Source organism: Larimichthys crocea, chromosome XXIII (genome assembly GCF_000972845.2).
Source record: "Larimichthys crocea isolate SSNF chromosome XXIII, L_crocea_2.0, whole genome shotgun sequence".
NCBI lineage: Eukaryota > Metazoa > Chordata > Actinopteri > Sciaenidae > Larimichthys > Larimichthys crocea.
In genome coordinates, this window is record NC_040033.1 from 16,312,826 (window position 1) to 16,335,764 (window position 22,939).

The 22,939-nt window shown below is 39.5% G+C and overlaps 1 protein-coding gene across 1 annotated transcript in view; it reads right to left on the bottom strand.

Moving 5' to 3' along the window:
- The window catches only part of abca4a (ATP-binding cassette, sub-family A (ABC1), member 4a), a 31,055-nt gene that overhangs the window by 4,512 nt on the left and 3,604 nt on the right, over positions 1-22,939 (bottom strand). The window contains exons 6-38 of the mRNA XM_010736087.3: positions 21,938-22,135; positions 18,785-18,874; positions 17,285-17,519; positions 16,999-17,138; positions 14,918-15,034; positions 13,729-13,926; positions 11,453-11,658; positions 11,194-11,370; positions 10,874-11,096; positions 9,555-9,776; positions 9,102-9,306; positions 8,918-8,995; positions 8,541-8,750; positions 7,649-7,826; positions 7,407-7,538; positions 7,075-7,214; positions 6,746-6,883; positions 5,594-5,772; positions 5,197-5,299; positions 4,475-4,680; positions 4,071-4,125; positions 3,834-3,914; positions 2,801-2,976; positions 2,489-2,613; positions 2,220-2,318; positions 1,934-2,126; positions 1,678-1,772; positions 1,453-1,485; positions 1,120-1,225; positions 950-1,024; positions 643-812; positions 337-514; positions 41-156 (exon numbers count right to left, since the gene is read on the bottom strand). Coding sequence (XP_010734389.2) covers positions 41-156; positions 337-514; positions 643-812; positions 950-1,024; positions 1,120-1,225; positions 1,453-1,485; positions 1,678-1,772; positions 1,934-2,126; positions 2,220-2,318; positions 2,489-2,613; positions 2,801-2,976; positions 3,834-3,914; positions 4,071-4,125; positions 4,475-4,680; positions 5,197-5,299; positions 5,594-5,772; positions 6,746-6,883; positions 7,075-7,214; positions 7,407-7,538; positions 7,649-7,826; positions 8,541-8,750; positions 8,918-8,995; positions 9,102-9,306; positions 9,555-9,776; positions 10,874-11,096; positions 11,194-11,370; positions 11,453-11,658; positions 13,729-13,926; positions 14,918-15,034; positions 16,999-17,138; positions 17,285-17,519; positions 18,785-18,874; positions 21,938-22,135 — 4,877 coding nt within the window. The remainder of the gene's footprint in view (positions 1-40; positions 157-336; positions 515-642; positions 813-949; positions 1,025-1,119; positions 1,226-1,452; positions 1,486-1,677; positions 1,773-1,933; positions 2,127-2,219; positions 2,319-2,488; positions 2,614-2,800; positions 2,977-3,833; positions 3,915-4,070; positions 4,126-4,474; positions 4,681-5,196; positions 5,300-5,593; positions 5,773-6,745; positions 6,884-7,074; positions 7,215-7,406; positions 7,539-7,648; positions 7,827-8,540; positions 8,751-8,917; positions 8,996-9,101; positions 9,307-9,554; positions 9,777-10,873; positions 11,097-11,193; positions 11,371-11,452; positions 11,659-13,728; positions 13,927-14,917; positions 15,035-16,998; positions 17,139-17,284; positions 17,520-18,784; positions 18,875-21,937; positions 22,136-22,939) is intronic.

The window sequence follows — 22,939 nt, forward strand, 5'->3', positions numbered from 1 at the left end:
AGTTAGAGCTTGAAAAATACAACAAACAAAAAAAACCTACCCATAAAGCATAAGCAGTGCAATAAGTGGTTGGAGGTTGGTTGGTGAGGTGTAACACTTCTTATCAAAAAAGATGAAAATTTCCACCACCAGTGCTGCACTGATGGAGTAATTAACCTAGAGAAAGAACACAGACACATTAGACTTGAGTGTCTACAAAGCTATTCCATGAGCAAACAGAAGAACCCCTATTGACACATATTCACCCTGCTTGATCTTAAACATCATTACTACATGGCCTTGACTGTTATTGACATTTGCCAGGCAATACATCATAATTTAGAAAGATCACTGTACCATGTCCCAAAGAAAGTTAGCCATCCAGTAGACCAAAGGACTGACACCACTGACAAACTGCAGGTGTTTGGCCTGGGTGACCCTCTCCTGGATTAAATAGAGGACGAAGCTGGCTGGAACGAAGGACATGGCAAAGATGACACAAATGGCCACCACTGCATCCACTGACGTGACCAGGCTGGAAAAGGACAGAGGAAAAGAAAAGATCTTAAAAAAAAACAGTGACTGCAAGTATCACACCCTGATACTACTTCTTATAAAAGTCTTTCTCAAACACCTAAAAAAAAAGTTTAAAAAGTTACTCACACAGTGATCTCAGAGAGCTGTTCTTTGGTGAGGTTCAGGGGATGGTTGATGGCTGTGATTCCATATTCATCCAGGTTTGCTCCTTTGGGCAGGTTTGCACGCAGGATAGCATTGTTGGCCACATTCATGAAAGAAACCATGGCATGCCAGCCCTTATTGTTGTACCACACCTGTGGAGAGGCATTGAATTATGTTGGTAACATATATGTGTCACCGATAAACTACAGTCTATTACAATGTTATACAAAGAGGATAGTTGATCACAGTGATGAAAGTCATCCTGCTGGTGAGGCTTTATTGAACTGACCTTGACATTGTTTTGAGTCTCCATGTACCTGAGAAACGTCCCTATGTCCTTCAGCATTTGTTTGGAGTATTTGCCCTGCAACCAAACATTCAAGGCCCCATTACTAAACAAATTACTGAAGAGCAAGGCAAACATAAGTGAATACATAATTTTAAGTTTTAAAACCATACCCCAGTAACATTAAGCAGTTGTCCCATCTGTGCTGCTACATCCCGGATGGTCTTTGGCTCAAGAACTAAAACTGGAAGCTGTCCTCCCACTGATATACCTCCATACCTGGACACCACAGAAAAAAACCCTGTTGACATCTATAACTCTGTAACTCCAGCTACTGTGGCCTAAAAGTGTACCACACTGTTATAACCACTTGAAGGTGAACTGCACCACTACACATAACACATCCATCCATGTAAGTAACTTCAAAATGCATCTAACCTAATGCATCTAATCTTTACCCTAACTGTAATCTGACAATAAAAATGGACACATTTTTTTTTAATTACCTTTGTTCATTCACCCAGTATTTGCTCTTCAAGCTGCAAAGAGATTAACAGGTCAACAAAAATAGGTCAACTACAACAACTTTTTAATATCTTCCCATGATTAAAATGGACAGTTCTGTACATTTACATTAATAATACTGTACATATATTAGGTAACTTAATGCATTTTATATCAGTTTGAATTGCATTTTTTGCTTGGCAAGTAAGTTCTTCCTTTTACAGTACCTGGTTCTGATGAGGGTGGGGTAAGTTTTCACCAGGTAGTCAGAGATGTTCCTGCCTGTTAGGTCTATTAGAACATCGCCTGTTGACTGGATCCTCTGATGCCCAAAATAACACGCAGTGTATTAAATATAAGCATAATCATCAGCAGTGGTGCACCTCTAAATTTTAGCGTAGTAAGAGCAAGTGATCTAGTACTCAATATCCAAGACAGGGTACATTTTGTGATTATTTTCCTTATTAGTAACTCAACCATTACCTGTGGAGGTGGCAGGCCTCCAGCTCCTTCAGGACACTCTGGGAGCATGGTAAGTTTCTTGGCTGTGCTGCACTGACAGTCTGGAGACGGTCTGAGAGCATTGTTCCATTCTGGGCTAGCCAGCATATCTATCAGAGCGGGGTTAACCAGGGGCATCTCCCACTCTGTAGTTATGTTGTTGCATGGGAAATCTCTACCAGTAGGAGAAATAGACTTATGCAGTCAAATAAAATAGCACAGAGGAAAGTCTGGGAAAAAAATATTTAAATCTGTGAGCGTGACTCACTCTAGTGGTTCATCCGCCATACAACGAGTTCCAAAGCCAGGCTTGTCCAACAACACTTCACCAAGGTATCTCATCTGAGCATCTATAGGACGCTCATTACTGCGAAGGGCAAAATAATAAAATACACATTTCTACGCAGGTCAGAAAATGTAATAAAACCCTTTTTGTTTTATTTTATTAATTTGATGTATTGCACTGATCTCATAAATTGTTAAGTCCTCTCGTCAAAACTAAATAGTACTAGGTGACCAAGTGTCCATTAAGCCCACCTGAAGAAGGTGTACTGTCTCCCATACATCCAAGGACTGAGAGTCAGACTTGGATACTCTCCAAAAGGTGGAATGATTAGAGTCAAAGTCAGTGCCAGGAAAACAAAACTGGCTGGCAGCACAATCTACCAAAAACAGAGACATAACTGTGATTTCAAAACCAGCCAAAATATGTCACACTCAGGTGAGGATCAAAGTCTGTGTACGCCTCTGATATTTACAATATTTATTTTACAACATACTATATATCTACCATACAGCAACACTTGCTGCAAAAAAATGCTATTAAGATTACTGGTTTCATAAGGTTACCTGGGCAAAGAAGTCTTTGTAGGAGCGTGTTGAGTGATGCAACCTCTTGATCAGCAGAGCAAAGAACTGTTTGATGATCAGAAACAAGCCTCTGACCTGATAGGATCCCCTGCCTGCACTGCCTTCTGGGAGATCACACAGGCCCTGGCCATTGGTGTGCAAAGCTCCATCTGTCTCTGTAATATGGAGCTCAAGTCAAGTTTTACAGTCTGACTTGAACATGCAGCATAAATGCGTAATTAAAGAGGCCAGCCAGCAAGCCAAGCATGTTTAGTCTTCTGTGAATAGCAATCAAAAAGCATTTACCAGCAGTGCTCTACTAGCCTCGGGGATGTACTTCATCATCATAACATAAAACTGCCTGATGTGCTAGTGAAAGTTTTCAGTTGAAATATGTATTTATGATGAATACATCAGTTGGTCACGTCACTAATCAAAATGCTTAAGCCAAAGCTCTCCGTTTTACTCTGTTGTCAGGAAAAACACATTTTCTGAATATATGTTTTCTGGGATGGATTAAAGAATGTTTAACATTTTGGGAAATACGCTTATATGAGAACATTTATACAGCTTGGTGACTGTATGGTAAATATGAAGCAACTGCCCACAGCAGCTTAGCCTTAGCACAAAGACTGTAAATAGTAGAAAACAGCTGCTTGGGCCTGTCCAAAGACAAGAAAACATTATTTTTTTGTTTAATCCCTATAAGTGTAGAAAGACCCATTGTGGTTTTACAGAGCTTCTGTGCCAGAGCAGTTTTTGGCCAGTAACAGTAACTTGGAGTTTTGTTCTCACCCTGAGCTGATATAACATGTTAATTAATAAGATTTCAATTTGTTGGTAGACAGATTTTGTTTTTTTGGACAGAGCCAGGCTAACTGTTAATCTGTTTCCAGTGAAGCTAGGGATTTCCCAAAATGTTGAACATTTTATTCAAGATTAAATAGGTTTCCCTCTTAAATTACAGAAAATGATATGTTTTTACCACAACAGCAGCATTTGTCCGGAGCTGTAATCAGAAAGCTAATGTCACCTTTTGGTGGTTCCTTATCAACTGCCACTCTGTTGAATCCACAGAGACTAGTTCGAGAGATCTGTTGCAATGATTTCTTGTCTGAGAGTGTCAGAGAATGGGATACAAAGGATATGGTTCATATGATGAGGGGGTAGAGAGCTTAAACACACAACTACACATTCAGAGACACAACAAAAGAGAAAAGAAAAAGTAAAGTGCTACAAAAACTTTGTGCTCTTTTTCTTTTTTTTTTACCTTGTATACATTTCTTGTTGGTTGCATTTCCATCAGCGGTGACCTTTAGGAAGATCTACAAGAAAATAATTTGTTTTACTGGCAGGATCCAAGATTAATAGATGCTGTTGATTACAAAGCCTTATGAAATAGAGTGTAATCACTATGAAGGTGAAAGTCAGGCAGTGATGACAGATTGCCTCAATAAAACCCTCATTGCTTTCTTTTGTACCTGCTATAACAATTTAGCACTGAAAATAACATTTCTACTTCTATAGCTAAAACTCTTTTTTATTCAGGGCCCAGTCATTGACACTTTGATCTAATATAAATATGCATAATGTCATGGTGCAAATTTGTAAGTGTAAATTACTTTTTTGGTTTTCCTAATAAATCACAGCTGCATGTGGTTGTTAAGCACATACCTCCTCCAGTGATGTGTCAGACACACCAAAGCTGCTGAGACCAATATCCACCAGGGTTTCCTCCAACTCCCTGAAGAGGCTAGCATAGGCTCTGGGCTGGAAGTTCCGATTTGGCAACAGATAGGTCAACTCCTGGCCAATGGCCTCAATGAGACAAGCCTGTGGTACGTGATGGTGAACCAAGGCTGTGATACGATCCATGTTACCTGGAGATGAGAGGTAGAGGATGATTTTGCCTTACTTTAACTTCCATCACTGTTTTGTTTGTTTAATTTAATATTCTATTTACAGCCCTTTACACATTTTCTCCTGTTGCCGCTCTAGGAGTAACAGTAAAAGATACTGCTAAGAAAACAGAACATCTGACATGTGCTAGGTGATATGTTCAGCATAGGGGATTAAAAACACAAAAGAAAAACACATAACATAATAACAGCATATGGTTGAGCAAAGATGCATATCCCTTTGACCTTCAACAGGTCTACAGTGAAACTACAGTAGTACACTGAGTACAGCAAGTACAGGGTGTTTCTAGGTGTGTAAGTAGACTGACTACAGTACATCCAGTACATAAGTGCTATTTATCAACATGCCAGAGATGATCCTCCATAGCATTATTCATTTAAGTTAAGTAGAAAAGACTTAAGGAGAGGTTTAAAGAGATTGACAATGAACATGGCATAACACTCAACAGACAATAATGAGACTAATGGTGACCTTACCATCCATCTGTCTGTCTGTGGCCTGGCTCTCCTCCTGGTCCACTTTAAACTTTGAACACTTTGAACACTCACAGGAGCAATCCTCTGTACAGTCACAGCTGACCTGCAGGACAAAAAGGTTACGAGACAACAAAACAAATGTTCTTTTTTAATACTGGATTTTGTCACACAGTGACTCATTTACAAATAAGATAAGTCCACTTCAGTATGCTTATTGTTCATTTATGTATTATTATCCAGGTTTTCTGTACTGCTTCGCATACTGTTTTAGCGAGACAATAATCAAATTCTGGCAGTACATTAAATCCACCTTCAGTCCAAGCCTAATGCACAATGCACATACACATAATACACATAATGCAACAATACATAAAGCTCCATTTTCGCAAGTACCCACCTTTGGAGTGTCATCTTTCATTCGTCTTACAAGAGTGAGGTAGAAGCCAGCACCAAAACAGTTCTTGAGGAAGATGGGGGAACCGCAGCAGTAGAGGCGGCCCCGAGAGATGATAGCCACCCTGTCACTGAGCAGGTCGGCCTCATCCATGTGGTGGGTGGACATGATCACTGTGCGCCCTGAAATATGGGGCAGAGGGGGAAGATGAAGAGGAGATAACTAGAGACACATGAAAGAAGGACAGATCAAAAAATCTCCTAGCTCAGTCACAATCTAATAATTCTGTTGTTGTGAAAGCTTAAGGCAGGCCATTCATTTTTAATATAAAGATTTCAGTACAGCTGGCCTGAAAGTGGTATTATAAATTTACTAGGCCCAAGAATATATAACATACCGGTAATCATATAACAGTTAAACTGGAAGGTATGAGAAGAGGATGGCAGCATTGCTAGGCAGTGAGAGTGCATTATTGTATACACTGGGTTTAGTGGAAGAACTATAAGACATGTCAGTAATAGCATTGTGAGCAGTAGCAGTGATGCAATGTTTTGTGCAGGACCTAGGCTGGATTATTTTTGACCTGACCAGACAAACCTGTCAGGTTTGTTCATCATCTCATCTCTACATGCCATGTAAAATTGCATGACATGCTAGACTACTCCTTTGTAATAATGATTTCACTGTAAAGCTTTTCTAATTATGTAATTAGCTTGGTACAAGTGACGTAACAGTGGTTGTCAAGGAAACCTGATAACAAGACTTTATTTGTAATATGAAGGCAAGGATATTTAGCACACTATGATCGAAAGAATTGTGGTCCTTCCAACAGACACTTTAACTGACCACACATTTGGCAGCCATTACAAATGCAGCATCATGATAAATTGGTTGGTGGAAAAAAGAAATTCTGCTAAAACAGAATGAATAAACACATTTTTCAAATAAAATAGTAGCATGTACTGCCAGCTAACAGAGGTGTCCAGATCCGTGCTCATAATACATACATATTTGTCATGAAGATTACAGTTAGAAAAGGATAGTAAAGGTTGACTATTCTAAGGAAGAACTACTGAGGTGCTAACACAAAAACCTCCACAGCATCATGACATTAGGGCTCTATACCCTGATCTCACCAGCAGGGGCCAGTGTTACCTGCACGATATTTAAGCAGCAGGTCCCAAATGGAGCGTCTGGAGTAGGGGTCCACCCCTGATGTGGGCTCATCCAGGATCACAACCTTTGCCCCTCCAACAAACGCCAAGGCAACTGATAACTTCCTCTGCATGCCTCCTGAGTTAGAACATCACAAAGTTCTGATGGTGCATCTATATGTGTGTGGTGTTGCATGCTAGTGAGCATTAATACAAATTTGCATACACCTGCATACTAGATTTCAACCATCCACTGAAAAATAACACATAAAAATAAAACCTATCCACTCTGCAGCAGCTTTTTTTGGATATAGGAACATCAAGACATACCTGAAAGGTTCTGGGTCAGTTCATCTCTCTTGTGGGGAAGACCCAGATCCTGCAGCATGTTCTCCACCTCCTCCTCGGCCTCCGCAATAGGACTTCCTTTCAACAGCGAGTAGAACAGGATATGCTCTGCTACAGTCATACTGACAGAGAGAAGAAGAGGAAATGATACAGTTACAACTTTGAAATTGTACACTGCAAGCATTTTTTTTTTGTTTGCTTGATTTTTTCACATAGTATGGTGATTTCTGTTGTGGGGAAATATACATTTTTTTATAGAATTACTTATGACAAAGACTTGAATCCTTAAAGTCTACATGTGTGGAGTTACATACTACTGAAAGAGGACGTTATGTTGAGGGCACATTCCCAGAGACAGGCGGATAGTGTCCATGTCTGTGCAGATGTCCTTGCCATAGATAATGGCTGTCCCTGAGGTAGGAGGGAACATACCGGTCAAGATGGACCTGAGAGAATGATATAGGAAAAGAGAAATAAATGGAGTTAACATAATGTCACCAAGCTACACACTGATACTACAAAAATCTATTTCAGAGAACACTTGCACTTGACATACATGGTGGTGGTCTTCCCAGCACCATTGTGTCCCAGAAAAGCAGTAATCTGGCCCTCATAAAAGCTGATGCTTAAGCCATCCACGGCCGGTCTGGAGCTACTGCCAAATACCTTGACCAGGTCCTGAATACAGACGCCCTTCACCAGGTCAGCTGGCTCTGCCTCAAAGAATGTCTGACCTGCATACAGTAAAAACATATGCTACTAATTTGTCTGACCGGAAGTGAGTGCTGCTTCTGGACTATTAAAAAAGCTAGTAAAAGTAAATAAAACAACAGAATGACTGTTAATGAAAACCAAAAGTGACATATTAACATATCATAGCCCTAGTTCTTATTCAGAAAGTATTATTTCATCTCCCAAATGTGCACCAAAGAAGTGAGACACATATGAGATCAGGAGATTGGAATGCCATAAAGTGTAAACAGTTTCCATCACTTATTAACTAAGAATGAAACTCAGAAACTAATGTGTGCATGCGTGTGTGTGCGTGTAGGTGTGTGTGTGTGTGTGTGTGTGTGTGTGTGTGTGTGTGTGTGTGTGTGTGTGTGTGTGTGTGTGTGTCTGTAAACACAGGGCACTGAGTTCTCACACACAGAACTTGATTGGTAGAGAAGGAAAGTGAGAGCAAATAGAAAGATGACCTTCATCCTGAATGGAAGCTGTAATGTGTGATAATATAATCATGATACAGCTGTGTTGTATGTATTATATCCTGTCAAGAATATAATGTGTAGCTCTCATAATAGCTCTTCATAGCTTTGATTGTGAATTCAACACATAGCACCTCTCTTCATAAGAAAACCAGCTCTGTATGTCCCCAAAATCTGAGGACCCTGAGTTGTACTGAAACTTTTTTTTTTACAACAAGTACCAATATGTAACTAATATACCGTCTCTCTCCTTGCTCTCCTCTGCCTCAGACTGGCTCTCCTTCTCCAGCCTCTCACGCTGATCCTGGTGTTCACACGAGGTCATCTCCTCCACAGTCTTGGGTTTTCCCTGGTCTTGGTCTTCCTCCTCCTCTTTTTTCTGCTGCTCTCCTTGCTCTTTGTTTGTCAGGTTATCAAAACCCTTTTTATCCAAATCCAATTTGTTTTGGCCTTTGAAGAGAAAGGAAAGCATTTCTGTATGTTATGTAGCTGGATAACACACTCTTAACAGTCTCAGTTCTCTTCTAGAAATAATGCAATGTGTCAGTTTAAACATACATTTTTTCTCATGGACAGTAAGTGAATTGGGAAAATGGTAAGTCAGTAAGTAAGCTTACATGAAGCTGGGGCCACACTGTTGAGCCAATAACAGGGCAGGAAGGGGAAGTAAAATGGTCGACCAATCCCATACTGTCCTACAATGAAAAGCATATATACATCATGTGCTACAGTAAATATGTAAATAAATTAAAATAGTATTTGTTTTGACAGTAAAAATCTCTTTCTCTCTAATGCACTGACCAGGAAAGACATTGTCTAGGTACCAGGCCAGCACAGCGTACAGTATAGTGTCCAGGCCCATCATGCAGATGGAGGTGAGAAAGGAGAACTCGTCCCCCTCCAGAGGGCTAGTCTGGATGTTGTCCCACTGTAGACCCATGCCTTGCTCTTCATACCGTGACAGGTACTCTGTCCCAAAGCCAAAAGCCACTTGGGACAGTAGACTCTGAGGGAAGAGGCAGCAATAAGATCATCTTTAATTTAGTGTCCATAGGTCACAGCTGTGTTTTAGACATGGATGATAAAATATCAAAATTAGTTCCTATTCCTGATAACATGTGTAGGAAGTCGAGTATTGAAGATTCTGAGCAGGTACATCCTGTGCTGTAGCTGAAAATGATAATTACAATAGCAAGATTCCAACTGAAGCATGCCCCCTTGTTAGAGGGAGATGTGCTGAGATGTGACACCCACCATCAGGATCTTCATGTCCTTGGTGATGCGCTCTTGCCAGGCAAAGCAGAAAATGTGCGGGAGGTAAAGGGTGAAGTAAACGATGCCGCAGCAGGCTGCTGCCAGGTTGGCCTGGTTGAAGAAGACACTGAGGAGGAAGCATTGCATGATGGTAGCCGTAGTGAAGGTGAGTAAAAAGAGGAAGAGGATGACAGCATTGCTATAGTTCAGTACTCTTCCTCCCTATAGACCAGAGACAGAGAGAAAACACACAGGGTGATCAAGAATACCAAAATAAATACTGTATTTTCCCCATAGCCTATTTGAAATGTAGACACCTCAGGACATTAAACTGAATTTAAAAGTAGCTTTAGTCAACTTCCCTTGTGATGTAAGGGCCAATAAATTCCACAGTGGTGCATAGACATCATTTGTGTTACGTGAGTATAAAACTTTGCTCTACACATATCATCCACTAGAGGTCGCAGCAGCCCATCTTACTATAATATGTCAGTTGAAGCGCTGGCTGACAACAACAAATCACTTGATCATTTGTTCAAGGTACAACGGTTAATGATTGACCATCCTATTCCTGCAAAGACATTGACACAATTCCCATGATGTCATGGAATTCACACTTCTTTCATTAATGATTCATAAGTATGTAATCATTCAGCCAGACACTATAATCAATTCATTATTTCAACGGGAAAAAACTGGCAATGACTTTTAGTTTAGACTTTAATACTGGGTGATATGAGATTTAATTATTAATTTTTAATTAATCATTAATTAAGAATAATCCCTTCACAGGTGAATTTGATGTTTCTGACAAAAATAATAATATAACAATAATAATAATATATAATAATTATAATACAAAAAATGTTTAAAAAAATAAATAAATAAATTAAGGTGATCATAAATGCTAGAACAATCGTAGCGCAAAGCCTACATGCATTCTAGGAACTCATAAGCATTACTGTATACTTTGTATTATTAGTGTTTTACCCACTGTAACAACTCAAGACATAGCTGTTTGGACGGGCATGCACCAGGTCTGCATCTCATGTATTTATTGTGTATTGTGTTTTGTTGCTTCTAAAGTGTACACAGACATGCAAGAAGTAAATAGACACCTTTAATCTGAATTTGAATGAAGGTGTCTATTTACTTCTTGCATGTCTGTGTATATTGCCGTTGTAGAGTACTTTACAACTTGTTGTTACAAGTTATGGCTAACTTATTTACAGTTGTCTGCCCAAATATAAAGTATTTGTATGAGACAAATTAGATGGCAATGAAAAACTTTAAAATGTTTTTGGTAAATCCTTTCTCACCATGATGATGGCTGTGAGGAGAGCAGTGCTAATGCCCATCATGAGAAAGCTGTCAATAAACCAGGTGGACCAAATGACGCCATTAGTGACCCCCGTAGCTTTCAGAGTCTCCTTGAGGCGGAGTTCCTTCTCCAGCACAATACTCTTGACTATCATGGACACAGAGTAGACCCAGGCCAGTACCATGAAGATGGGGAAACAGCGGTTCAATGTGAGCATGAAGCTGAACAGAGAAGGAGAAATAAGATAGAGGAGAAGGACACAGTTAGTATGGCTGTGATTTTGTTTAAAGTTACTAAATTATCATGCTTTTCACTCACAGATCATCCACATAACAAGGGTATGGCATCTGCTGTAGGTAAACACCCATAGGCCACTCCTTTCCTGTCTGAGTCTTGATGATCCCATGCTCTATTATGTCTTGGAGGTAAGCAAAGCCGCCCCAAACATAGCGGAGATCATCCATAGGATCTGCTCTGGGGCCAGGGTCCCAATACCTGAGCAACACACATATTTTATCTTCTCAAGTTCATCATCATTATACTAAAACCAGCATTTATACTCAAATTCAATTCTAACCTGTCTTTGACTTTATTGGTGCGCTCCACTGAATCAATATCCATACGGATCTTAAACTTAACATGAGGAGGGACATTGGTGGTCCACGGGTACATATTCACAAAGACTAGGCCTGCCCAGAACTTGCTGTCCTCCATCAGGTCCAAGGCCCGATGAGTGATGGTGTCCTCGTCAGGCAGAGCCACAAACTTATCCAGGTTCAGACACTAGGTGAGGGAGAATAAACAGGAGAGAGACAGCTATATAAATGAACAGTTAAACTGTTAAAGTTAGTCAGTTAGTTAAAGTATGTTTCTGTATACCCAGCAGCTTTGTTAAGCTGTACTTATGTATAGCAGTGCTTTGAGCTAAATGTAATATCAGTATCAGTATATCAATATCAGCTATAGTAGATGTCATTTGTTTTGCAGGCATTTTGGTATTATAGAAACCTCAATACAGTATTGCAGCCCCGCCTTGATTCCAATTTTGCTCAGTAGTTACTTGGTATTGCCATTTTTTTCATAGACCCTAACTCTTTGTATTATGATTTTTTGATCCACAGAGGTTTTATATTTGTAAAACCTTCCTTGAGCCAAGAAAAGCTAATTAAACCTCTGTGACGTTATCATAATGTAAAGTCTATGGGCATTGTGGGAACTCGCGGGCAAGGTCAGAGCAGGATATAGACTGCTATGTATATTCAGTGGGTTACAAAACCGGGACGTAAACCCAGAAACTAGAAATAGCTTTTTTGGCAGATGCACCAGGCAGGTATTGTCATTGCATTGAATAGGTACCATCTTTGGGTCCAGTATCCAGTTGTATAGTACAATCATGGGATTTGCAGCACTTAGCACTTACTACTTTAGTACCAAAGCACTGGAAACATGTAAATTGTGTTATGTTATGTGTTGGTTATAGAGGAAAAGTCAGGGAATCACCAACATCATTATGGGTTCATCCTCTGGGGACAATGAATGTCTGTATAATATTTCATGGCATTCCTCTAATAGTTGTGGAGATATTTCAGTTTGGCCAAAGGGGTGGTGAAAAACGAGTTGCCAGTGTTGGCTTGAGTTACACTTGATCCACATTTTAGCCCCACATTTGCAGTGACACCTCGTGATTGTCTCTTTTCTCCAAAGCGTATCTGATATAGCCATTCATCGTAGGCTAGTGCAAATGAAGAGGGCCTTGATCCAAAAGGAAATTCTCCAAAACAACATAGATACCCCATCGAACCCAAAACACACAGAGACATTTGCAGCAATGCAAACTTAGATACGCATCATAGTGCACCCATATTACAGTATGCATTTGCAGACACAACATACAAAAAACATGCCCAACAAATAATCAAACTCTCAAACACTGACCCATAATTCACATTCACCTACAAACAGCAGCCCCACTGTGTGGTTTGATACACATGCATGCCACCAACGTGCAGCCAACCAGCCATCAAGCCCAGAGTCATTGTTGCTGCTTTATAAAGGATGGTGGATGGAGTGACAGCTGTATCTAATCGGCCTCAATCGTTCCCACTCTCCCTGTCACACTCAAGTGCTGTAAGCTTCAACTTGGACAAAAACAAAGAACACCAACCATCCACCCAGCCATGCCCCCAGGTGGCCCCCATGTCACCCCCCAGTGCGACAAGCCTCACATCCCGATTAGTCTCCACAAAGAAAGGCATGATTTTAACTTAGTTTCAAATGCATTGGTCCACTAAATGTGGAGGGCCCTCACAAGAGTAGGTTTGTGATGCTATTTTGTTTTTTACCCTCTACTCCATCAGTCGCAAACAATTCAGATTCGACAGCTAGTTTGTTGCTCTGGCTCTCGCCCACCTGGGTAGACTGCCATGTCTCTAGACGGGGAGACAATTTGCTAAGCCCAAAGACAGCTTATCTGAATGCTCACATCACATCAAGAATGGGGCACATAGTGGGTAGTCAACCAGGGTATTGAAATCAACAAGTGTCAAGACCTGTGCTTAATTGGATTATTTCATGAATAGGCCTGTCCTAGAACTTGACCTCTCAGGTGAAGGGAAAATGGGAAAAACAATTTGTATTCTTACTGCCTAATGGGCCAATGGGAGAAAAGCTGAAAAAGTTAGCAAAAACAATCTTGACATCTTATTTTTATCGGCCTCTTTTGACTAGTCAGTATGATTCCACACGCTGATAGACATTTCTTAAACTCCAGTTCATGGTATTTGAGTGCCGGGTAATTTCACTTACAAGAGGTGGAAGGAAAAGGGAGAATTTTTTTTTGTAATGCCTACTCACATCCCCATACTGGTTCAGCATCCTAATGACCCGGTCAGTGAGATTGAAGATGTCTCGCCAGTCAAAATCAGGCATGTCTGCAGGACGGTCCTCCGGTGGGCCATTGTGCAGGAAATTCAGGATGTGTTTGGAGGAGAACGGCGCATCCTCTAGAGTCCTGTCAATGAAATCCATCACTGATGGATTGTGGATGGTGTCCTGAAACAGAAGGAAAGACGAAAATAAGCTTTATTCACACTGTTTTTCTTTCCATTATGAGCATGATCTTATGATGACCTAAGTATAACGTTGCTAAGACACAAGGAGGAACACAATAAACATTTCGCAACATTTATAACAAGAGAAAAAAAGGGGAAATATTCACTGTTGCCCATAAAGTTGGAATAATTTTGTTTTCAGACACATTCCTCTTTTTATTCCTGTACACATCAGGTTAATTGTGGTTTTTCATGTTTGGTAGAGATTGATCAAAAAAGTTTTGAGAAGATACACTTTATCTATCAAGAATAAATTACATTGTCATAATCATTACATGAGAAGAGGTAAAAATATTCTATTCCAATTTTATGGGCAACAGTGTACATATATTTATATATTTATATACAATGCTCATAGATTTAGCTTCCACAGAAAAGGTCAGAACAATAAAGGGATTTAAGTTGGTAAATGATGAAAGAAATAAAACATAAAAAACACAAACTGATGGCAAATACAACAAAATGAGAAAGATTGGAATGTAAAGTGTAAGAAAACAAGGGGGTGTATCTAGAAAAGGGAAAGAGATGGCATATTTTACTAAGATAAGGTTCTTTATTTGAGCGGGAAACAGTGAAAAATCAGTGTGGAAAAGTTGAGGGTAAAATAACATCATTAATCATCTCATTCAAAGGCACAATTGTTTGGTATTAGATGTCAGCTGAATAGTAACACATAGGTAGGTCCTGATCATATCTGCTGTATTAGACACAGCAGGGCTGCAATGTGGATGTAACTTAAAACCTCGTATGAAGATAAGGTAATTGTTAGTTTAAAGTAATTAAATGCAATGATCCTGCATGCAGCCTTGTATTTTAGTTATTGATTCTTCCAATATTTGACTTACGTAGTGATGATTTTATAAGCTTACTTTAGATGTGTCTGGTATACTGCTTAGACCTAATTATTCAGTCACACTATATTGTTGTCCTACCCGGATCATCTTGACTTGAACTCCATCTTGGAAAAAAGCCCAGATCTGAGGTGCCACTTCCTCCCAGGCCTTTCCCATCGTCCTCAGCCTTTCCAGCTCTTCAAATGTAGTGTTTGCCTACAAGAAATGTAAATGTGTGTGTGTGTGTGTGTGCAAATGGTTAGTGTGTCAAGATTGGAAGGACAAGAAAGCATTAGCAAAAATAAACATGCACACACAACTATACCGATAAATGCCTATTTCCGAGTGCAAGACATTCCAAAAATATAGGAAGTACATGCTAAATAAAATACATGCTAACACAAACATTTTGCACCCATGTATAGAAATAATTTACGCATCAAGTATACACGTGTACATGTGTACACAACATTCAGAAACTCAAATACACACACTGTCACAGTTCTCCTAATCTCCTGCTACATACCATTCCCACATTAAACTCTCTGTGAAAACAGGCTTTGCAAAGACAACACACACATTCTCACACAAAGAATTCCCCCGGGCCTGTTCAGATAACCAGCAACTGTGCAACAAACGCACTCTGTGCCAAATTGTCAAATATTTACTGCACGCTTATCGTTGAAACCCTGGATGTGTGTGGGTACAGTGCTTTGTGTGGCAAATACCAAAGGCTGGCTATTTCAGTATTCAGTCATGTGCAGTGGGGGATGAAAGCGCTCAAGAGTACACCCAATTAAACGCCTTCCTCTTGTGTGTGTCTGATTTTGGGTGACAATGGGGACAATGGAGCTGGGGTGACAATGGAGGCCGTTGGTGACAACTGGCCGAATGCATTCAGCTTGCCCAGTGAATCCCAGTCAGGTTCCCACAAGTGAGCGCTTCCTCATTCCACAAGGCCGTTTAAACCAGCGGGCAAACGCAGGAGGAGGACTGGGGGATTCCTTTAGGTGATTCCTTCAAGGGGGCAGTTGAGGGATCTTGTAGCTGGCCAAAATATGGGGTATTTGGTAACTACCTTAGCAAATACCTACTGCAACAAAGTGAGTGCTTGTAGTAAGTAGTATGAAGTATTATCTCCTAAACTCAATGAAAGACTTGCCCTCACCCACACTACTTAGATGAATCTTTGCCTATGAACTAAACTCTTAAAAAATATCAAGCTTGATGCTTACATGCAAATCTGAATGATGTGGACTTCCAGGTGACCTTGTCTCTCCAGTGTTTGTTAAGAGTAAAAGTAAATGAGCTGTGATGGCAGGATGCAGATAAGACCTGCATAGTTCATCATTACACGAGAGCAGTCCCATAATGTCTGACAACATATGTTTAAATGTATGATTCTTCACTTGGAGTTTCCTATAAAATAAAGTGATGCATCACAGAGTCAAGAGGAAGAAAACAAGGAAACCTTTAGAGGCCATGTTTTTCATTTTGTAATGGAGTAATGGATTAACCCCTTAGTCATTACTTTCTTAGTGCAATTAAGATTCCAATCTGAGGGAAGGGGAAAACAAAGAGGGCATTAAAGGTCAGGAAAGAGGAAACACCAGTGTGTGCGTCTTTGTGTGTGTGTGATCACACATCTTTAAGGACCGACTCTTACTGCTTACACAACACTGAAAAAGCCATGGCGCCAGTAGACTGTGTGGTAGTCACCACAGCCGATCAGCTTGTGTTCTTCCATTGCAACCAAGCCATCCATGACTGCTGCCCCCCTGAAGGGCTTTGACCAACACGTATCTACATCTAGATACAAAAGGCTGGACATGACATGAGGAAAGTTGATCCCCTTTTGAGGGTAAATGCTTTGTTCACTGGAGTAGGCGTGCTTGCTCCAAAGAAAATCAAAGCTATGGATGTCATGGAGTAATAGAAAGCATCTAAAGGCAGTAATCTGAAAAGATCTTCATTTATTTTTCGTAAATGTTTCATTATTTTTCCATCTTTGTGTTTGTTCAATAATTATGCAAAAAACTGAGTTCTCTCACTATTTATTCCAAATAACCGCTGAAAAGTAAAATGTGTCTAATAGAAACTTTAAATAACACCATGGTGTATTAAGCCATGATACTACATGCTTTGGATAAATACATCCAAAAAGGGCCAATGCTGCTTACATTTTGTATGATCTGCCTGACAGCCGGCGAGTCAGGGGCATAGAGGATCTGTCCCATCAGCATGGGCTTGACAGAGCTCCACACAATCCTGGTGGCAGGGTTAGACTCCAGTTCTTTCATCAGATCATTGCAGAAAGGAGCTGCAAGGAAAGGTATTGTGTTATACAGTATACTTGATACATTCTACTGAAAGAGAATAGGGTAAATGGACAAACTATATAAATGGGAGAGAAATAGGGAGAATGCCTACTCTAATATCGGTCATGCTAATATATGGTCTACTCACTGGTACTGTTGTCGTATGTATATTGGCTCTGTGCCCTGCCGCTGCTGATGCCCAGGAAGGCTTTGTAGTTATTGTCCTCATACCAGTTAAAGGAGGTGACTCGGGAGAATGCGCCTTCAGTGTAGCCACACACCAGGCTGGAGGCAGCGGACATCACTTCCCTGAAGGACAGATTGTCCTGGAAAAGAGGAGTTATGACCTGGAGAAGCTCCTGGGAGCTATTCCTCTGCCGCAACTGTGGACAGATAAGAAAGAGCTTGAATAAGAACAGAAAGGTGTGGACCTTTAGATTAACCATAATATATAACATAGCAGTTCTTTATGTCAAAAATGAGTTAAGTAGTAACATGGATTAGTGATGATAAAGTGATTTTGGGCATCTAGTGTTTTGGAAGTAAAAGTCTTATTTATTTCTCATAGAGACCATGAGACCATGTCTATGAATTAAAGCACCAGGGCTTGGATGGGCATCAGTCTTTTTCCCAGTGAATTGACCAGTACAGATCATGCAACTACATGGAAAAATCTATAGTACAAAACTGTACTTTTGACATCTATTAAGTGTCTTAAGTGGTCCCTGATTGCAACAATTCAAAAACCTATATATTTGCACAACTACCCGTACTCCAAATAAATAAAATTAAACCCATATTTTCACAGCTTGGCTACATATTGTCAACATATTGTCACTGTCCAGTGGAAACTAGTTTTACAATGCTATTGTGGGAATTCCTAATCTAAATCCTGAATACACCCAACTTATCTGGAGAATGCATAGCGGCAAAGCTGAAACTAAAGTGTTTTTTCTTAACTTGTAAAAAAGTTAACATTTAGAGAAAGTTTGTTTTGGCCTTCTTCACACCTTGGCACACAGTTTGTTTGCTTTTTAATTTTCCTAAGGATATCTGGAAGCTTTTTTCAGGATCTTCCACCTTGGAATTAAAAGACGAGGAATGACTCATCACATTGTCTGTAATCGTCAGACTGGCTATCGTCGAGACAAAGAAAAATGTCTTGCCAACAGGATGCTGGACTATTAGCTACACTAAATAGTCCATGGAAACACATCCATGAAAAACAAAACAGTATTTATACACATCCACGTACACGTTACACTAATCAGGGTAATCTAAGCAAAAGAATAAGAATATGCATGGACTTAATGTCAGTGAGAGAAAGGTATAGACAAACACAAAAAGATTATTCAGTCACAACTGGTGTTTAATTAACCTTTTTTCATGTTTGGAGGTTTCACCTGTTTTTGCAGCCTCAGTGTTGTTTCCATTGGGATGGCCCCATGATGATGATGTATGTGTTTTTGAGGCTAAAGAGGCCTGTTCTGGATTTAGCCTTCCTCATACGCACTAAATGATATCCCCCTACTGTCTGTGTTTGCGTAAAACTCAAGCAAGAGGAAGCAACTGTTTCCTGACAGCTAAAAATAGCAGGCAGTGAACTTTTGAATGGAGCTAGACTGGGGCTGCATGAGCCATGTCTTACCTTTCCCAGTGTGTCCGAGTTGGCAGAGATTACCTCTACCCAACGGCGAATGTCAATGCCTTCAGAGTGATTGTCTAGCACAAGAGGAAGCTGAAGACAAACACAAATGCATTACTTCAATCTGAATACTTTACAATTTACCATATTTTTTAAACTTTGTTTAAATATTATTGTTCTGCACAGTCAATGTGTCGTATTCTGTTTCTTAAGATTATTACTACATTTCACAAAAAGAGTATGTTACTAATGTCTACCCCTACTTGGTGTCACTTTGTTTTGAAGAGCAAGAAGGGTAAGAGCTGATACCGACCTTATACTGGATAACAGGCAATATGCAGGTAGATAATACCAAGTCAAAGGTATTCAGATACAATGCACCTAACATAGAAGTATATTTTGTTTTGCTTTGCTTTTTGGGACAAAATAAAGTTGTGCCATAAAGCATCATCTATGTGTTGTAAAGCAGTTGAAACTAATTGCTGGCCATTTCATCCCTATCCAATATGTACATAGTGCAGAGACCTATCATCTATATGACAGTCTTGTTTCCTTTATGTCAAATGACAAATCTCAACATTTATGTCAAATGACAAATTAAGATATATTTATTAACATCCGGGAAAATATGTGATAACATGTGTGACATAAATACTGTATCCTTTACTGGACCAGAAAGTAATATCATCATTCATATTTTATGTTTGGCTTGGCACTGCTTTTTCTTGATGATCTACTGGTTTACCCAGAGATCCTACAGCCAGCTCACAACACAATAGGCTAAAGGTCCAGGAAACAGCATGAGGCCAAGACACAGAACGTCTAGAGGAGACATCCTTCCCTATTACATATATAGATTCAGATATCAGAGAGTAGTGAGTAGTGATAGACTTTCCATATTGGACAAAAAACCCCAAACAAAACTTCCTCAAAAGTTTGCTTTTCAACTGTTTACAAGTCAGCATCTGATAAGACAAACAATACTTCAAAATTGGCACGTCCTACAAAGCAATCCTTTTTTGAGGCATACCTTCCAAACCATCCAAACCTCCACTAACCTCATTCATATGAGCATGTAACTTAAAATACTGTCTCGTCTGCTCATATCTTTCCAAATCTCAATTGTCCATTTGGATAATATCTCACCCTGTCAGCTTTTTCCTGGTGTCGTGACTGTGCTCACTATTCTAACTCTACTGGTCTAAAGGTGTTCATGCACTTCCCTACAGGGAAGAAATTCAAAATCAATCAATTTATAAACTGCAGTAGTATTTCCACTATTTATTTACTGAAATATCCCTGCAGTCTGGTGTATATCAGCCAGACTAAACAATCTTTAAAATAGAGAATTTCAGAACAGAAGACTGCTATTAACACTAAGAATCCTAATTATGCAATGGCATGTAATTATGTAAATGTGAATCATGGATTGGCCTCTACATTGAAACTCTGAAGTATAGAAAATATTCCCTCATCCCCTAAGGTCTCAAAAGTCTAGTAGTAACATTTTGAGGTATGTCAGTGGGGACAATTCCCATTGTCCAACACTTCAAAAGAATAATGATGTTTGTGTTGAACACCCACAGGAAATGCACTTTAACTCTCTGCTGTATAGCACAATCACAGACAGAAAACTAGACACACTTGGCTCAGTTTCATGTGTTGTGCCTGGATAAGGTTGAAGCAAAGGGCAGCCATGGTTGCCGTCTGCCTCAGTGTGACCCATGTTTACGCTCAGTGCTGTATGATTACTAAAGAGAGGAGTGTCTCTTCACTAAGCTAATTACAGACAAGTCAGCTCAGCTAATGCTTATGGCTGTTTCACAAGTTGTCTGTCTCACCCCTACTGTACCTATCTGAAGCACATTGGCAGAGCTTCAGCACACTCTTAAGTAAGAAATTTTGTCTTGCGGTTGTTTGCTGTATTTAGAAAGTATTGAAATACCCAGACAGTAAATCTCTTGTAAATAAATGGAGATTAGCAGAACTAAATTAGAAGTCTATCATTTAATTTAAACTTGCATTAAAATGCTGTTGCCAAATAAACCTGGAGTTATGAATATATGTTTTTCAGTAGTTTCTACTGGACTTACTAGAACTTTTTTTTGCAGTAATAGATTATGGTTGTGTATTTATATATTAGTACAACCACTATAGCATGTTAGAGCAGGGTTATATTACATTTTTATACTGTCACATGAAAAGTATCATGTTTATCTGTAATATACACATTTGAATTCTTGCAATAACATGCCTTATCACTGTCATCACTCTCTCTGCTACTAGTCTTAGCAAGAATTTATTTACTTTAGATACAAAGCCAACTTACATCTCCCTGAGAAATATTGGTGCCCTGTGAGTCAGAGCTCTTATAAAAATACTACCAGCCTGTATGAGCTTGTTAAGTTTCGATCACGAAGAGCAACAACTGCTGATGTGAGGTCAGACATAAGCTGCAGCCAAGAGCTAATACTCTGAATGTACAAAAGATATAGCAATAAAATAAAGACCATGAAAATATTTGTCTTCATTCAGAACCTTAACAGGGTTCTAAATGTATATGTGGCATTTATAATTTCCAAACTATAGACGTGATTTATGGGTCTGTTACAAGATCTCTTGATAAATTAACTTGTCAGCCAGATTAATGTGTAATCAGACACACGCTGTGGTTAAAAATTTACACTTGCAAAACTACTTGATAACTATTTTGCAAATGTCATATCCTGCCAAATAGTATATTGCCATACTTTAGCCAGCATGAGGCCCAGCCATCTGTGAAAAGCATTCAAAGATCTTTGTACATAAGCTAATAAACATGGCAACATCCCAAATGGGACTCATCCAACTACAACTCTATACTGGTCCATTCATAAACTAAATGGATAACTCCAAGCCAAATGATGTCAAATGTATTCATACATTTTATGTTTATATGAGCTTTATACAGTCAGACCACGGTGGATTTCTGTTTGGCACAACTCACTTTTGATTCTAAATGTATTTTTCAGTAAATCATTAAGTAATAGGCTGTAACTTTCAGCAATGAGCCTTGGCACAACCTTCTGCTAGGTAACTCTTGAAACATTTTCAAGACAATGAGTATGTATAATACTAACATCATTATCAGCTCTCTAAATCCAAGCCAACACTGACCAGCCGAAGGAGCTTGAAAAAGTCGACATTGGCGTAGAATTTGTTCTCAATGATCTGTAGCCGTTGTGGGGTAAGGATGCACATGGCATTTCGGACAGCATAGAGTCCCCGGCGACTGGGGAAGATGAGAAATCGCTCAAGCAGGGTCATGCTGCAGGCAATGTCCTTTAAATGAAAGGCTGGAACCCCAAAGGCAAACTGGAAAAAACACAAGTAGACAGGCAATACGTAGGTTAGTTGGCTGGATGGTTTCAAACAAGGACTTAAGCTATTTACTGATTTTACTGGGATGTCTTTAACTGGACTTAAATTGTCTAAGTCCTTTTCCTGAGTCGAAATGGCTTCCAAAGATGGCTTTAATCAAAGAGTTCCAAAGCAATCCAACTTCCGGCTCTTAGATTAACAACTTATTTTAAGTATAAACTCCTGAAATCTCATTTATGCAATTATAGATAAATGCATTGATGTAAACATCTACTATGTGATATTTACTTGAAAGTTGTTGATGAAACTCAAACAGGCAGACCAACTAATGACGTCATTACTAGAATTACAGAATATAACTGCCTGCCGATGAGCCACACAGATGCAGGTAATAATTCAGCAAATAATACAAACCACAGGAAGAGAGTCACATCTGGGAAATGATAGTAAAGCAGCATGCAGGGATGTGTGTGTGTGTTTTGATATGTGGAGAATGCCAAAGGGAAGTTTCTTACAGCTGTTTTCAGTGAGAATTACTGAAACCATTGAATCAAATACATCCATCACACCTGAAGCAGGCTCCACAAACACAAAATAAAGTAGATGTTCAAAGAAACACCACAGAGGGGAGAATCTTGTAGTTTCTAATCCATAAAATAAGAGGCAGTGTGAATAGGGATGCAACAATTACAGATGTAGATGGTACAATGCAATAATACACTGAAACTTTTAACTCACTGCAACCTTGTTGATTGTAAGTGACGGAAACTCTTAGTGTGGCTGAGCATTTACAGCTAT